Source organism: Zeugodacus cucurbitae, chromosome 3, assembly GCF_028554725.1.
Source record: "Zeugodacus cucurbitae isolate PBARC_wt_2022May chromosome 3, idZeuCucr1.2, whole genome shotgun sequence".
In the NCBI taxonomy this organism is placed as follows: domain Eukaryota; kingdom Metazoa; phylum Arthropoda; class Insecta; order Diptera; family Tephritidae; genus Zeugodacus; species Zeugodacus cucurbitae.
The window spans coordinates 12,292,041-12,309,432 of record NC_071668.1 but is presented as its reverse complement, the minus strand read 5'-3'; the positions used below and the strand labels follow the sequence as shown (position 1 = coordinate 12,309,432).

Sequence of the window (17,392 nt, the reverse complement as noted above, 5' to 3'; positions counted from 1 at the left end):
TACCCATTCAATGCTTTGTCACATAATGCTCACGGGCATATTATTATAAATAAAGTAGTAAAAATTTATGGTTATTTTTCATTGTTGACCGTCGTTTATTTCACCTGTTGTGTAATTATTTGTAGTAGAAAAAACATAAGAAGTTAAGTATTTTTGTTAAGTTAACAGAGGTATATGAATAGTAATTGTAAAAAACCGGTCAAAACAATAAACGTTTAAATATTATATTATTACACACACAGATGTTCTTGTGGGCAAATGTTTGTTTGCGTTTTGAAACACACACCCTCCTTCCCACCAATCAACCAAGCAACTTACGTGAGCTTAGTACTTAGCTCCATGAAAGAGTGCTAGTTAAAATTGTGCGCAAATGAATGCACAGTGGAGTGGAAAAAGTATTCAAATCGGATTTTTTAATAAGAAAACTCCAGGAATAATGCTGTTAATTAACTGAATTTGTATTTGGGTGAAAAATATATTTTATGAAATATAATATTCGAATCCGATAGATGGCGCTGAGGTGAGCTATGTTTTTAAAACCATATTTATCGTTTTTTTAAGTCAGAATTCCCAAGCCGCTTATTATTGGAGCTTTTTTTACTATTTTCGAACATTTTAACTCCAATTTTCTTGCCAGAGCCCAAAAAAAATCCCTCATAACCGATAGATGGCGCTCGAAATCTATTTTTAAAATCATATATATCGTCCAATTTATTACAGAATTATCAGATCGATTACTATCGACCATTTCATATCACTTTCGAACACTATATTCTTGAACAAACTTTAGCATTATTTTTTACTTGTCTGTAGACTTTTCAGATATATGGCACTCGAAATATATTTTTAAAACCATATTTTTCGTCCAATTTATTTCAGAATATTCAGAAAGAATAATATTGACCCATTTTCAAACAGTTCAATCCAAAATTTTTTTCCGGAACCGGAAAGCCTTCAATAATTTTTACTTGTCCCTACACTTTCCCCATCAACTGTATGCCTCTATATGCGTGTAATGAAACCAGGAATGCTTCACTTTTGTAATCTTACACTTGCCACTCGAGTGCAAAAGCATTTAGAAATGCAGATGTTTAATATACAACAGTTACAGCTGTTTCCGTTATACACCACCTTCCTCGCACTTACCGTCTGATTGTATATTTCAAATTAAGGTCGAACACACGCTTATGTTTTTTCAATAATAATAACTCTAACAATTATTATATTATATTAATGTTCATACAAATTTTGAATTAAAAAAAAATACAAAAGGTAAATTCAATTTCGAACGGGATGACTGCCAAAAACGTGAAAATTCGCCTAAGGGATTCGTGCGTCTCGGACCGATATCGTAGCGCAAGAGCCTGTCCGATCATGTTGTCTGTCCTTTTGTTCTTTTGGGTTGGCGTATAGTTTGCGCATTGGTGTGTGCTGCTCTCTTGAGTGGGTGGTATCATTGTGTGGGTGTTAGAACGTGGTGTAAAATGTGGTGTGGTGATGATGTCAGTGTTGTGTGTTAGATTAAAAAATGTGGTGTGATGGTGTGTCTGGTGTGTTGGCTGAGACTCATTTGGACATCCCGGCCCCCCTAGGCGAGTAATTAGCCTAGTAGTCGTTGCAACTGCTGTAAAGTGGCCACCACATTGCTGAGCCCAGTGGACCGGCGAGACGGCGACCTGTGTGGACGGCGGCGCGTGAATGGGCTATAGTGTGGGCGTCGACTGCGAGAATGCTGAGGTTGCCTACGTGCAACATGGTTCGTCTGCGAGCGTCGGTTTGTACCACGGTCATGGGGGGCGGGTTGTTGTCCGCCATCTCGATGTAGGAGGGTGTGATGCATCCGCATGCATATTTGGCACCCATAGCTGGAAGTACACTCCGGCGTGGAGTGGGTAGTCGCCAAGCAATTCAGGCAGTGGCCATGTGCCTGGGCGACCTGTTGTCGTAGCAGCGGTAGCATCTTCTTGAATATGCTGCAGTGTGGCAACCGATGTGGGCGCCGACAAAGGGGGCATCGGGTGCGCTGCAGACCTGCTGGTACCGGCGTCGGGTTCGTGCGCGATGCACGGGCAGCGGTTGGTGGCGCTATGGTCGCAGGGTTGCGAGGGGCTGGAGTGGGCCCCGTGCGTGTTACGTGGATTGTTGACCGCACGGCTGGCGTTGGTGTAGTGGGCATATCGCTATCCATATTTACCTGTCAAAATGGTATTTATATTATATGCATGTTGTAAATATTGATACGTTAGTTGGTGCTACGTTATGTAGTATGCGTTGGCCGTCATGTGGATCGACCATTTATAATTCGTTTTATAGTTTCATTAATTAATTAGGATTTATTATACGGGTTTTTCGGTTTATCGGTTTATTGTTTTTGTTTTAGGTTATTATTTTATCGGCTGTCGGCAAAAAGCATAGTTTAACGAGTGGCCTAGTTAGTGTTCCGTTTTGCGTACGGAGATCGACTACGCGAATATGACCGTCGGAGCCGTGATAAAGCTTCTCTATGCGGCCAAGGCGCCATTCGGTGGGGGGGAGACAATCGTCATTGATCAAAACGCAATCTCCAAGCTGAGGCGCCTTTTCTGGTGTTTTCCACCGGTACCTTCTGTGGAGGTCCTTTAAGTAATCTTCTTTCCATCGAAGACTGAATTCATGATGGAGAATTTTAATTCTTTCCCATCTGTTTAATAAGGAGAGCGACGCCACGTCTGGCTCAGGTGTGGCCAGTATGGGCGCTCCTTTAAGAAAATGCCCTGGTGTAAGGGCTGTAAAGTCTGATGGATCTTGCGAGAGGGTAGCGAGAGGCCGTGAGTTGAGGACGGCTTCAATTCTTGTTAACAATGTCGTAAACTCTTCATAATTAAATTTGTAAATGCCAGCTAGCTTCTTGAAATGAAATTTGAAGCTTTTTACGGCTGCTTCCCATAAACCACCCAACAGCCTTAAATGTACGTACATAACTAAGTATATACTCGTAAGAATGCAAGAAAGCACATTTGTAGCTACGCAGTGTGGCGTGAAGATAAGCAACATCAAAACAGCTGAAAGGCGGCATGTGTTATTATTTTCGTTAATTAAGATAAAATTCTACTTGAACGGCGTTTTTATTTTTGTTTTTGCAATTTTTGTTTTCAATATTAATGCTTTGAGCTGAGGCTCACGCCTGCGGTTGTCACCTTTTTTCGGAACACTTATGCAAATAAACGAGGTGGCGACCACGAATTTCGTGGAATGAATTAAGTGACAAGTGGGCGAGTAGCAATTAATTGAAAATTTGACTTTTTTTGCGAAATTTCGACTGACACCCCAAAAATGTGCTTATCACAAAAGTTGATATTAACTGAATGACATATTCTGTTAAATGTGCTTTAAGCTATATTTTTGGGTAATTTTAAGAAGGCTTTGGGACTTTTTTTGGCAGACTCGTTTCATTTGTATAAAGGTAAATAATATTACGGTTAATATTGACAAAAGATGAATGACTGGAATTTGATCAAACAAGTAATATGTGGACTCATGACCATTCGAGCTTTATAAGCTTCGATTCGATTAGAATTAAGATTTATAAGCTTTTAAAAATGTACATTCCTGGGCAAATTCAGCAAATACTTCGAATTTTTCGATAAACGATAAACTTCTCTATTATTATATATAGACCATTTATTACGAAGTTTTTTTTTTTAATTGATACAACTATCGCGGTACCAGACTTCTAAATATCGTATAGAAGGTCTTATCAAACGTATATGTGAAAGACTGAAGCCCATTGTCAACGAACATCAGTCGAACATCATGTCAACGATCTTATCAGTGTTGCTACCGCCCTGGTAAATCAACCATTAACCAGTTATTTACCATACGCCAGCTCCTGGAAAAGACCCAAGAAAAACAAATCGACACACCCACAAAACTTATATGGCTATGAAAAATGACGTTTAACGCTACCACCAGCTTCGTCAGAATAGGGAAGACCCTCTCCGAGCCGTTCGATATCAAACGATTTTTCAGACAAGGCGACCCCCAAATAGAGCGATTTCTTTAACCTAATGCTTGAGAAGATAATTCGCGCTGCAGACCTTAATAGTACTGGCAGTTATTGGCCTATGCCGACCACATCGATATTGTCGGCTGCAACATCAGGGCCGTGTGTACCTCGAAAAACCTCTCTATTAAGTACCTCCTGTCATCATGCAAAGGGTCTCAGCGGTTAGGAGACCACGTCACTGTTGACAATTACAACATCGAGGTAGTAAAATACTTCGTTTATCTAGGTTCCAGTATAAACTCAAACAACGATGTCAGCCGGGAAATCAATCGGAGGATCACTCTCGCCAACAGGTGCTATTACGGGCTCAGTAGGCAATTGGAAAACAGAGCCCTCTCTCTTAAAAACAAAGTAACGCTCTATAAGTCGCTCATCATACCCGTCCTGATGTATGGCGCGGAAGCATGGACGATGACGAATAAAGATGAGCACTCCTTAGGAGATTGGAGGATGGGATCATGTGTAGAAGTTCACGCAAGTGAGGAAAGTTTTGGAGGATGGGATCATGTGTAGAAGTTCACGCAAGTGAGGAAAGTTTTTGATTGTCACTCACTTGGGAGTGGCCAGAAACGATTCTTCTCCACATGGTTCAAGCAGCTCACGACTTCCGGTTTTAGACCAAGTATCCTCTGGGTAGCCAACAGACATCCGTTTGAAGGCGAGCTAAAGTGAGAAGGCGAAGCCCGCTTATGCGGTTGTGCGTAGGGTTTGGGACCCACCACATAAAACCACCCCCCAATGAAAAATCTACGAAAGCCTCGGATGAGACACCCCCCTTTTGATGACGACCCCTGCAAACGTTTTAAGGATAATGATATAAGGGCATGCACCTGGAATGTCCGGACCCTTAATTGGGAAGGTGCCTCTGCCCAGCTGGTTGATGTCCTCATACGACTTAAGGCTGACATCACCGCCATCCAAGAAGTGCGATGGACGGGACAAGGACGGAAGAAGGTGGGTCCTTGTGACATCTACTACAGCGGCCATATAAAGGAGCGCAAATTTGGTGTTGGATTTGTGGTGGGAGAGAGACTCCGTCGCAGAGTCCTGGCATTCACCCCGGTGGATGAACGTCTAGCCACAATCCGCATCAAAGCGAGGTTCTTCAACATATCGCTGATTTGCGCCCACGCCCCAACGGAAGAGAAGGACGATGTGACCAAAGATGCTTTCTATGAGCGCCTAGAACGCACCTATGAGCGCTGCCCCCGCCACGATGTAAAAGTCGTGCTTGGTGATTTTAACGCCAGGGTGGGTAAAGAAGGTGTCTTTGGCACAACAGTCGGAAAATTCAGCCTCCATGACGAAACATCGCCAAACGGCCTGAGGCTGATCGACTTCGCTGGGGCCCGAAATATGGTCGTCTGTAGTACCAGATTCCAGCATAAGAAAATACATCAAGCTACTTGGCTGTCTCCTGATCGAAACACGCGGAACCAAATCGATCACGTTGTGATAGACGGAAGACATGTCTCCTGTGTTTTAGACGTGCGTACGCTCCGAGGACCAAATATAGACTCGGACCATTATCTGGTCGCAGCGAAGATACGCACCCGCCTCTGTGCAGCAAAGAATGCCCGTCACCAAACACAAGGAAGGTTCGACGTCGAAAAGCTGCAATCGCAACAGACAGCCACGAAATACTCTACTCGACTTGCACTCCTGCTCTCTGAGAGCACTCATCAGCATCTCGGTATAAGGGAACTGTGGAACGGCATCTCAAACTCACTGCGTACCGCTGCAGCCGAAACAATTGGTTTTCGGCAACGACAAAAAACAAGCTGGTACGATGAGGAGTGCCGTCTCGCAGCGGAGAGAAAACAGACTGCCTACCTCGCAACATTGCAAACGACCACAACACGTGCGGGATGGGATAGATACCGAGAGCTGAAGAGGGAAGCGAGACGCATTTGCAGACAAAAAAAGAAAGAGGCCGAAATGCGTGAGTACGAAGAGCTTGAGAAGCTGGCAGACAGAGGGAATGCTCGAAAATTTTATGAAAAAATGAAGCGACTTAACGAAGGTTTCAAGACCGGAGCATCCTCATGTAGAGACCAAGGTGGTAATCTGGTAACCGATGTCCAGGGCATACTGGGATTATGGAGGGAACACTTCTCCGACCTGCTGAATGGCAGTGAGAGTACAACAACAGGAGATGGCGAACCCGATCCCCCAATCGATGACGATGGAACAGATGTTCCATTACCCGACCATGAAGAAATTCGAATTGCAATTACCCGCTTGAAGAACAACAAAGCAGCGGGGGCCGATAGATTACCGGCAGAACTATTCAAATACGGCGGCGAAGAACTGATAAGGTGCATGCATCAGCTTCTTTGCAGAATATGGTCGGAAGAAAGCATGCCTGACGATTGGAATCTCAGTGTGCTCTGCCCAATCCATAAAAAGGGAGATCCCACAATCTGCGCCAATTACCGTGGGATCAGCCTCCTAAATATCGCATACAAGGTTCTATCGAGCGTATTGTGTGAAAGACTAAAGCCCACCGTCAACAAACTGATTGGACCTTATCAGTGTGGCTTTAGACCTGGAAAATCGACAACTGACCAGATATTCACCATGCGCCAAATCTTGGAAAAGACCCGAGAAAAGAGGATCGACACACACCACCTTTTTGTCGATTTTAAAGCTGCTTTCGACAGCACGAAAAGGAGTTGCCTTTACGCCGCGATGTCTGAATTTGGTATCCCCGCAAAACTAATACGGCTGTGTAAATTGACGTTGAGCAACACCAAAAGCTCCGTCATGATTGGGAAGGACCTCTCCGAGCCGTTCGATACCAAACGAGGTTTCAGACAAGGTGACTCACTATCGTGCGACTTCTTTAACCTGATGCTGGAAAAAATTATAAGAGCTGCAGAGCTAAACCGAGAAGGTACAATCTTCTACAAGAGTGTACAGCTCCTGGCGTACGCCGATGATATTGATATCATCGGAAGCAACAACCGCGCCGTTTGTTCTGCTTTTTCCCGCATGGATAAGGAGGCGAAGCGAATGGGTCTGGAGGTGAATGAGGACAAGACGAAATATCTCCTGTCATCAAACAAACAGTCGGCGCATTCGCGTCTTGGCTCCCACGTCACTGTTGACAGTCATAACTTCGAGGTCGTAGATAATTTCGTATACCTGGGAACCAGCATCAACAACACGAACAATGTCAGCCTCGAAATCCAGCGCAGAATAACTCTTGCCAACAGGTGCTACTTTGGACTGAGTAGGCAATTGAACAGTAAAGTCCTCTCTCGACGAACCAAAATCAAGCTCTACAAGTCGCTTATCATTCCCGTCCTGCTTTACGGTGCAGAAGCTTGGACGATGTCAACATCAGATGAGACGACACTAGGAGTTTTCGAGAGGAAAATTTTGCGCAAGATTTATGGTCCTCAGAACATTGGCAACGGCGAATACCGCAGACGATGGAACGATGAGCTGTACGAGTTATACGACGACATTGACATAGTTCAGCGAATAAAAAGACAGCGGCTACGCTGGCTAGGTCATGTTGTCCGAATGGACGAAAACACTCCAGCCCTGAAAGTGTTCGATGCAGTACCCGCCGGAGGAAGCCGAGGAAGGGGAAGGCCTCCACTCCGTTGGAGGGACCAGGTGGAGAGCGACCTGGTTACACTTGGGATCTCCAACTGGCGCCGAACTGCGAAGGAGAGAGACAGGTGGCGCACTATCGTCGATTCGGCTATAACCGGCTAAACGGTTGCAACGCCAATCACATACATACTCCTTAGGAGATTTCGAGGGAAAAGTCCTCAGAAGGATTTATGGCCCGCTACACGTAGGCGTAGGTGAGTACCGGATTCGTTGACAAGCTGTATGAGCTCTTCGGCGATATAGACAGAGGGCGGCGCATAAAAATACAGCGGTTGCGCTTGGCTTGGACATATCGCCCGAATGGATGAAAACACTCCAGCACGAAAAATGTACGACACGGTACCCACTGGCGACCGACGAAGAAAAGGACGACCGAAACTAAGGAAGGATGTGGACCTGACGAAGATTGAAATCTCCAACTGGCGCCGTCGTGCGCAATGCAGAGACGACTGGCGTAGGCTTATGGACGCGGCCAAAACCGATACCCGGTTGTAGTGCTAATTGATGATGATTATCGCGGGCTGAGGTCAACTGAAAAGAGTACCACCGATTTGTCTTCGAAACATCACAGCGTTTTTTTACTTCATGGAATCACACATTGGATATTAACGGTTTTCTCCAAACACTTTCCTTAATCAATCCTTGCTTTAGAAACACTTTAGAGATTAAAATTAAGGAAAGTTATTTCTAAAATCAATACCCATCACAAGATTATAGGAATATTAAACCCCAAAATTAGATGTTTAGAATCAGTTATTTAACAGATCTTTCCGATCTTGTTTCATCACACTGAGGGAGAATCCACTCAGCACGTTTAAAGTAATATGTTCTAAGAAAAGTTCGGAGCTATCACAGAGTATATGTAAACTCTATATATGTAAATAATCCCACAAGAAACCCAACTCATTCACAATTGCGGCCCGACCGACCAACACGTCGTTCACAAGCGCAATAGGGGAAAGTGAGCGATAAAATGCAACAAAGCACTATTAATGTTATTGCAATTGCAATTCAGAATTCACAACTCGCAGTTTGCAGTTAGCAGGTTGTCAACTATGCAAGCATGTGCAGCTAGGGGTGTGTGTTGCTTGCGACATGCAACTGCCCAACATATCAATAAAATATTCTTAATGTCACTTAAATGTCATATTAAATGTTATTGTAATGCATTAAATTGGCGCCAAATGTCGTTACATGCTATGCGAATCAAGTGCGACACGTACGCACAATAAACAACAACAAGAATAGCAACAACAATGAAGTGTAGGGCAAGGCGCATTTGAGGAGTCGCCAATTACTAGAATTGGCGTTGTGCGCGTTGTTGTTGCTACATTTGCTGCCGCTGCCGCCCTGGCACGTCTACCCCATCGTCGCCGGGAACAAGGGCAAATGCGTCACGCATGCGCCACCTATGTGTCAATTTAAATTCCTGCAATCAATTACGTACAAATGAGTACATGAGCGCGCGCACGCACACACATACATATGAGCGCGCGCCTGCGTTTGTCAGTGTGTGTGCGCAGCTTCAATGGCAATAACATGTTGTTGTTTGTTATTTTGCGTGCTCGGCGAATCAATATGAGAGACAACCAAATCAACACCACACAGCGACAACAGCAATAACAATAACAACACTACAAAGCATTAGCGTAGAGTATACGTGGCTCTACACCGCTGCCGCGCTGCTGCGCCCATGCACAACCATTTGTAACAATCGAAATGTTGTAAATTATACGCAATTACGTGCTAATTTACAATGTTTGCGTATAATTTATATTTGCTTATGCCAGCGCTGGAGCGCGCGTTCATCTTCGCATGTGACGCGCCTGTATGCGCGCCGCTTGCACGCATGCACCAGTGCATCAACGGCATGGCGCGGCGCGCAGCAAACGCGAGTATGTGTGTATGTCTGTGCGGCGCGTACGCAGTTTAGCAGCGCGATCGCTGAATTTTAAACATATGGGCCGGTCGCGCGGTCGTTCGTTGGCACTCGCAGTCGACGCTTTGCATTGGCTTGGCATTTCGCATTGAAGGCGCCAATCATCGACTAATAATTTCCATGCGTCGCAAAGGCGCTATGGTGCGACTTGGCTAGCTGGCGGCCTGTCTGTCGCACTTCACATTTTGCGTTTGCATTTCCTTAAACAGTTTTTGCAACAAATGTGTGCGAACTGTGGGAAATGTGGCAAGTGTGTTGTAATAATTAGCGATGTGAAAATCCAAATGGCGACTCGAGTGGGTGGCAGTACTTGGAAAGGCGATGCTATCGGCTTCTGAGAAACAACAGCGTTGGTGTGCGAAATAGTGGAGTGTCAATGTGGAATACATAATTCGGTGAAGAAATGATAAGTGATCGGTAGCTAGGCGGCTGACAGACAGTTAGATTAGAAACAGTGAGATACTACGACCGGCACATGGTGAGTAACACAGGTTATGCATGTAGTTCTCTTCTTGTAGTTCTTCCTCAAAAGAAAAACGATTTTTAGGAAAGTTTGTTTTTAGAAAGACTTTTCAGACACTCACTAAGAATACAAAGTGGGTTTATTCAGAGATCGGGCTTAGTCAATATAAGATTCAGTGAAATAAGTCTCTTTCCCCCCAAATTTTTTTGCCGTAGATGATTGGAGACACCGAAGAAGTATGGTATAAACAATATACAAAGATGAAAGTGGTGAGTTCGACCTCCGTCCTGCTGTGAATACAGATAAGGTTGGTCAGTTGTCATCAAATTCTGAGAAAATTGTCAGAGGTGTCGTTGGAAATGATTTGTTGAATTGAATCGGTGATAATCGACCAGAAAAGTGCGATGTTACTGAGCCATCGGTTACATTTGTTGACCCTGTAGACCTGAAAGTCTATGAGATTCATCAGTAGAGAAAACAGAAGCCCAAGCAGACCTGATCGTTTTAGGTCGAGTATGGAATATGATAAGCAATCACAATTATACCGATCTTGAGTTGGAAAAATCCATATTGAGAACCTATAAGAACGTATTTGAAACTGTCGAGAGGTATTGGATTTTTTGGGTCAGTATAACATGGATGTCAGATTGCAGTTCTCAAACGTAAGTTAAATGAATGCAAAATGACTCCTGTCAAACGGATGTCAGAAGTTCGACGGAATACGCTAAGAACGAGATTCCGCTATAATTAAAAGACACGCATATCTAATACGATCTTGTTCTAGTGGACTTTCTCATACATGAGACAACATACCTGATTTGGAAGATCTTATAGTATCAAGAACTATTATAAGAAGGAAAACCGACCCCTAACGTATACCTCGAAGATCAGTACTGACGATACATATATGAAAGAGGTTTCAGGGAGTAGGAGTATGATAGTCTGCCTCCACATGATCAGTCCAAATGAAGAGTGCTTTATAGTAGTCGCAACTATGCTTAAATCCTTCAAAGAAGATGATTGATTTGGAGACAATTTCGAAGCTCTAATATCTCAGCTGTCATTAGTAGACTCGTCTTGGTGGTGATTTACTTCGCTATGGGTTAAAGAACCGCAAGCTACTGCTTAGATATGTTAGGTTTTATGTATAGTTCTGCACATTTCATCGTGAGACCATTTGGCAGAAGATATAAAGCTGTCTACATTTATCTCACGAAAAATGCGTAAACCATTATAGCTACACATTGATCTCAAATTCTAAAAAAATTTGCTTCTACAACATTTGTAGCCTTCAAAAAACATCTCAAAGTGTAATTTACTCATCATTGTCGTTAAAAAAAATATTAATATTTATTTTGCAATGAAAAAATCATAAATCTGACAACCGCCGCACAGTAGCCAAATTATGAGAAAATTAGTCATAAAAATGCAACGATAATAAGCGCATATTGAACGTAATGTGATAACAAAAAATAAATGAAAGCATGAAGAAAAAAGCAAACACCGCCTGGCGATGGCGTGGGTACCGCAACTCACACGCTTGGCAATCGGCTGTCCGCCATTACATGTGCGCATGTGTGACGAATGACCGTTGTCAGTAGACAGCTATCAAAAATCTGCCAACACACGTCAAAACAATAACGAAAGAATTCTCTCACGCATGAAGAGCGCCTCAAAAAGGCGCATAACTGCTCTTTTTTTCTTGCGCATGCAAAGAACGAAAGGTAAAAAGGCAGCGTTGCCAGCGGCGACTTATGAAGGCGGTGGCGGCGTCGGCGGCGTTCAAAAAAGTAAGATCCACTTTTTATTGCGCTAATTCTTAACAAATATTTCAGGTACTTCACTTTCGTTAATGTTGTTTTCGTCGTTGTTTTATGGGAGTTTCGGTGGCGGCTGAAACCTGCTTGCCGAAAAATCCCAAAAAATATGTATTTTTTTTCGGTCGCATTACTTGTTTTGAAATGCTAATTATGTGTTTTTGTTTACGTTTTCGAGCGCAACGCACAATCTACGTCATTTACGACTACGGTCGGTAAGTGCAGTTAATGTCCGTCTGCGTCGTTCGTGCTTAGCTTCACTGATGATTTAGCACGACAGCGCACGACGCAGCCGCCACCGCCTTCACTGCTTTTTTTATTTGTTTTTTTCCAAAGCTGCCGCTGGAAATGATATACCAAATCGTTCAACTCATCGCCGGTTGTTGGCATTCCAGCGCCGCTGCCGTGACTTATTTCGCAAATATTGAAGGAGAAGAAAAAAATATATTACTTTAATTGGAGCAAAGTCAACGCCGCCAACGAACGCCGTTTCGGCTTCACGAATTGAGTCAAGAAAAAAAAGAAAAAATAAATGAGCGAGTGCAATCGTCCGTGGTTTGTGTTTTTGTGATTATATTTGACTCTAAACGCCCTCACGTCTGCGGCTCTTTGGTAATATTTAATTCTTAATTTGATTCAGATCTTTATTTTCTGTTTAGACATACAAATTGTTATTGTTCTCTGAGATTTATTTCGTTTATAATTTAATAATAGTGGGTGTTTGCCATTTTATTAGCGTAATTGCGGTGCTTGAAGACGCCAAATAACGGTGTTGTGAATTATAAAGCAATTTGTCGGACGAAGGAATTTCGAAAGCAAAAACACAATTCGAAAATTGCAGATTATGTGAAATTCGAACTAAAAATTAAATTCAGTAGAAGTGAATTTGGTTAATGCAATAATTTATAAATTCCAGGTTGAACAAAAGTGATACCCGCTGTCCTTTAAGCCTTTTTACAGTTATTTTAGTATTCAATATTTTTTCTCACTGGCTGCTAGTTCCTTTAATTGCAGCATTGTTTCGTGCTCACAACCCTCTAATGTATGTTGCTACCTCTCTTCTTCTATCTTGAGCTCTCACCGCAAACGTTCTCTCGCTACTCTAAGCTTCCTTTCCTCATCTCTTTTCATCTTAGCTTTCCAGACCTTTTACTATATTGCTATAGACTCTTAAATGAAGTGCCCTTTTCAATGGAAGTCGATTTTTTTGTCAAAGTAAGATCCCAGAAATCGGTTTTTATATATCTATTGAAGAGTCTTTCATATCGCCTTGTTTAAGTTGTCAATATGTAAATCAGGTATTCAATGATGTTCCCGAAGTAGAAGCGATCCTAACCCATAACCGAAAGCGAGAAAGATGACCCTATTGCTTTTTGAAGCCTCTGTTACTTGTCTCTTTCTTTATGCCTCTTTCCTTAATATCACAATTATAGAACGGTAGTCTTCATTCTCTCAATCTAACAATAAATTCAGTATGGTATCATGATTCTGGACTAGAAGCGATCCTAACCCATAATCGAAAGCGAAAAAGAGATGACCCTATTACCTTTTGAAGTCTCTACTATTTTTCACTTTCTTTATGTCTCTTTCCTTAATGTCTCAATTATATAACAGAAGTCTTTCGACAAAGAAACGTTACCTCTATAGCTCATTCACAGCATTCAAATTAGTGGGGTCTTTCTGACCACCTAAAGTTTCACAGGAGTCTTTGATAGACCTTGAAGGTTCTAATCGAGAATCAGTAAACTTATTCATTGACAGGATGGATTTGGATAGATGGGGAACGTCAGGAAAATTCCTTTTTATCTTTGGATATTCGGCTAGTGTGTCGGGTCCCATATCGAGGTAAGATCTCTAAAATAAGTTATACACCCAATTACTCTCACGGGTTCCTTTGTTTACAAAACGTTCCACAAAATATATCCAGCATCTCTTGTAGAATGCTCGAGGGAGAACAAGTAAACGATATTAAGTCTATTTATAAGATGGCGTGGTCTTTTGGACACGAGATAGAATCTACTTGCCAGGAGGGGTAATGAAATCCGATCTTTCCAATCTGTGGAAGTTATTTATGGTATAAATAAATATGAGTTCTTCGAATCGATTTTACACTCTTGAAGTCCAAGAGTGTCCCTAGATACCTGGTTCTCTGTCACATTTTTGTTAGTAGTTATTTAGTCTATTCCTGGTTAGATCATATAAGCTATTACTACTTATTCCCGAGTCTACAGACAAAGAACTGACAAACGCAAGTCCTTCCGCATCACTACTTTTCAATCTTCTCACCTCCGCAATGTTTTCAGTCTAAGGATCAAACGCGCGTTAACCCTGTAAAGGTCACACCCTCCACACACAATCACACTTCCTATTTTAATAATTTACATTCATTACAATTAACTTAATTGAAATAACGCAAAGGTGTAAAACAACAAAATACCAAATGCGCAACTATTCCTTGAACTAGAACGATGCATCAACTGCAATGGCAATTACTCAATGCGTCACGGCCGACCGTCAACGGCGTATGCACACAAATCGCTGCGCGCTAAGTAATTACAATGCCAATAGCGCCATCACCACTCTTATAGCATAAACAAAAACAGAAACAAAAACCGAGAAAGAAATAAGCACAATGGCCATAAGTGGAAAAAATTGCAAGTGTAATCAGCGCGCTATAGCGGCGTCACTAAATGCCACACGGCGCCACATTTAACAATCGGTGCGACGCAAGCGCCTGCTGACACCCAGCACCAAACAGCACAACAAAGAAATGCAGGCAGCACACATACACAGAGCCAGCGCCGATTGAACAAGTGCCATCAATTTCATTTAAGCGCCAACAAACTGTGCCACAGTCAGCCAGCCTAGGTGATTTCGGACCAGCTGGTGTGCAACTCACACCGTCGAACTCGGCAAACCACCCCAGCGAGAATATATGGTGGCTCCAATGCGCTTGGCCGCTGGCCACCGGTCGCCTCATCTAGCGCCACTAATTGTACGCCACATACAACTACGCGCGCCACAACAAACATGCCACAGTTTGCGCGTGCAACACGCAGATTCAATTTCTTCGACAAAACGTTGTTGTTATGGTTGTAGCGTTTGCATGCGCCGCCTGCCGACTCTAACCGGCAATGCATATACGATTCCTGTGAATTGGTTTTGCTTAATTTTTTTTGCGCGTCCACCTACGCCGCTTGGGCAAAACGCGCGCGCTCCCCACCTCGAAAAGAAGAGTACCGCTCACTGGTGTTTGATGGTGGCGTCAGTGAGCCCAATCGAGTGTCGCGCTCCATATAAACCACTTTACTCACCAGCGCTGTCGTGCCTTTTTAGCAACGCGCGACTTATACATACATACGCGCGCGTCTCCTTAGCCTTCGCTGTCACTTTATCCGCGTGCACCTCCCACGGTCGTTGCAGGCGCGGATAAGGCGAGCGCATCGCTTTGGGTATGTGGGTAGCCGCTTAACGCGTTGCGATACTTATCATCGCGCAACATAATTTACACAATCCCTTTTGGCCAGCTGTGGTCGGTCGGTCGTCTGCTGTTTGTGCCTGTCGGTTATGGTGCTCACACCGCTGGCTGTTGGTTGTGTGTTGTTGCCGCGCGACAGCCAAGCGCTTCTACAAACGGTGTGCACCTCATTGTTTATCATTTGCGCCGCGCCACGTCCAGTGGCAGCCGTGACCAATTGTTGTGGTCCGTTGTGACGTTCGCAGCTAACGAATGGCGCGTCGGTGTTTGTGCAAACAATGCAACTCTCGCGCCTTTTGCTATTTTATAATTCGTTTTTTTTTTAATTTCAATTTTGCACAGGCACCCAACTTTGCCTGTCCTGCCGTGACTTTTGCGCATTGTAAGTGTGTACATGTGCGATTTGTTGCATGCCACACTCAACGGTCATTGCTTCAGGTAATGAGGTGGCAAGCTTGAACGCCAACTTGGCATTTTGACTATGCTGAGTAGGCGCCTGGCGTCTTGCTGTTGCAACGACGGTTTTTTGCATTCTGTATGCGTGTATGGAACAATGAAGACCGTTGACACGCACACATGCATTCATACAGTCACATTTAATTCTGCAGTTCTCCCTTGCCGTTAGCCTTGACAGTGCAGCTTGTGTTAAGCGTTGTTGCCAGCATTGTTAGCTCAATAAATGTAAATGTTCTTAACAATGGGAAGAGTGTTTTGTTGTTGTTACATAATTTTTTGAATATTGAATAATTTTATATATAGAAAAACTTATCTGTCAAAGTGTTCCCGAAATTTCAAACTGTCCCCACATTCCATTTTTTTAAGAATATGATTAGAAATATAATTTTTAAATCGGTCACTATTTGTAAAGTGTTCCCAATCTAATGACAAAACTGTTCCCATGTACAATTTTCACCCCAAACTCTGAATAATTCCTTTTTTCTTGTTTCTTATTCCTGTCTTTCTTCACAAACAAATGAGTTCAGTGGCGATGCTAATTCTAAGGTTCCTCATCTTCATATAGGAGGCCTTCCTGAGGAACTAAGGAAATATCATACCACGAAAACTTAAAAGTTGATCTGACGATCTTATTTTTTCTACCACAGTAGAATGGGTCCACAATATTTCTTATGAGAAAAGTGAATTATAATACTGAGTAACTCGAATACCCTTCAACTTAAGCCATACTTTTATTAGACTCTCCATTTCTTTCCCATCTCAAATTCAAAATCCAAGAGATTGAAGTGTAGAGAATAATAAATAAGATCTAGAGAATTGAAGAGGATCTGTCGAGCAAATAATGATAATATCAAGATTGACTTGAAGGAAGCATTTTGGTAAAAGAAAACGATATTAACCACATTCTATAGAGAGAGTTTGAATATGTATATTTTTTAAAACAGTTCCTAAAGACCAGGAATACTATAAAAACTAATATTTTTAGATTATATTTCTATTGAGGGTACCAAATCTGATTATAAAGGTCCATCGTAGGATCTATTCGTATAGTCTTTGGTTACCTATTCTCAAGCTTTACTAAATAGAAATTTTAGTAATATTTTAAGTAAGGTTCCGATTCATATTCAACAACAACAATTTTTTGAAAGTACTAACAGACTCGAGCGGAAGGTCGACGACAGAAAAAAGTCTAGAAACCTACTCGAAAATTTTAGTATATTGGAAATAGCATAGCTTTGGGTGTTGCCATATTGTTTTTTTTATTCTCTTCAAATATTTTAGACCCACATAACCAACAACATGTCTCCTAAATTAAACCATGTTGTCTGCCAGTGGAAAAAATACGCCCAACATTACTCATACTAAATTTAATAAAAAATCAAATAAATAAAAAATTAGATATAAAACTGACAGCACAACAACAAAAGCAAAAATAAGTAAATAAATCAATTCCAATAAATGTTTTCGGTTGATCATTTTGATAAATACAACCATTAAATTGGCAGCAATTAGTTAAACAACACTAGTCACACTTCACAGGCCGCACAAATGGGCACGAGACCCACAC

General features: G+C 42.5%; 1 protein-coding gene across 1 annotated transcript in view; it reads right to left on the bottom strand.

Moving 5' to 3' along the window:
- Positions 1 to 1,130: 1,130 nt before the first annotated feature.
- The window catches only part of LOC128920359 (uncharacterized), a 43,479-nt gene continuing 27,217 nt past the window's right edge, over positions 1,131 to 17,392 (bottom strand). The window contains exon 2 of the mRNA XM_054227489.1: positions 1,131 to 2,194. Within this exon, the coding sequence (XP_054083464.1) occupies positions 1,601 to 2,194 (594 nt within the window). The 3' untranslated portion in view covers positions 1,131 to 1,600. The remainder of the gene's footprint in view (positions 2,195 to 17,392) is intronic.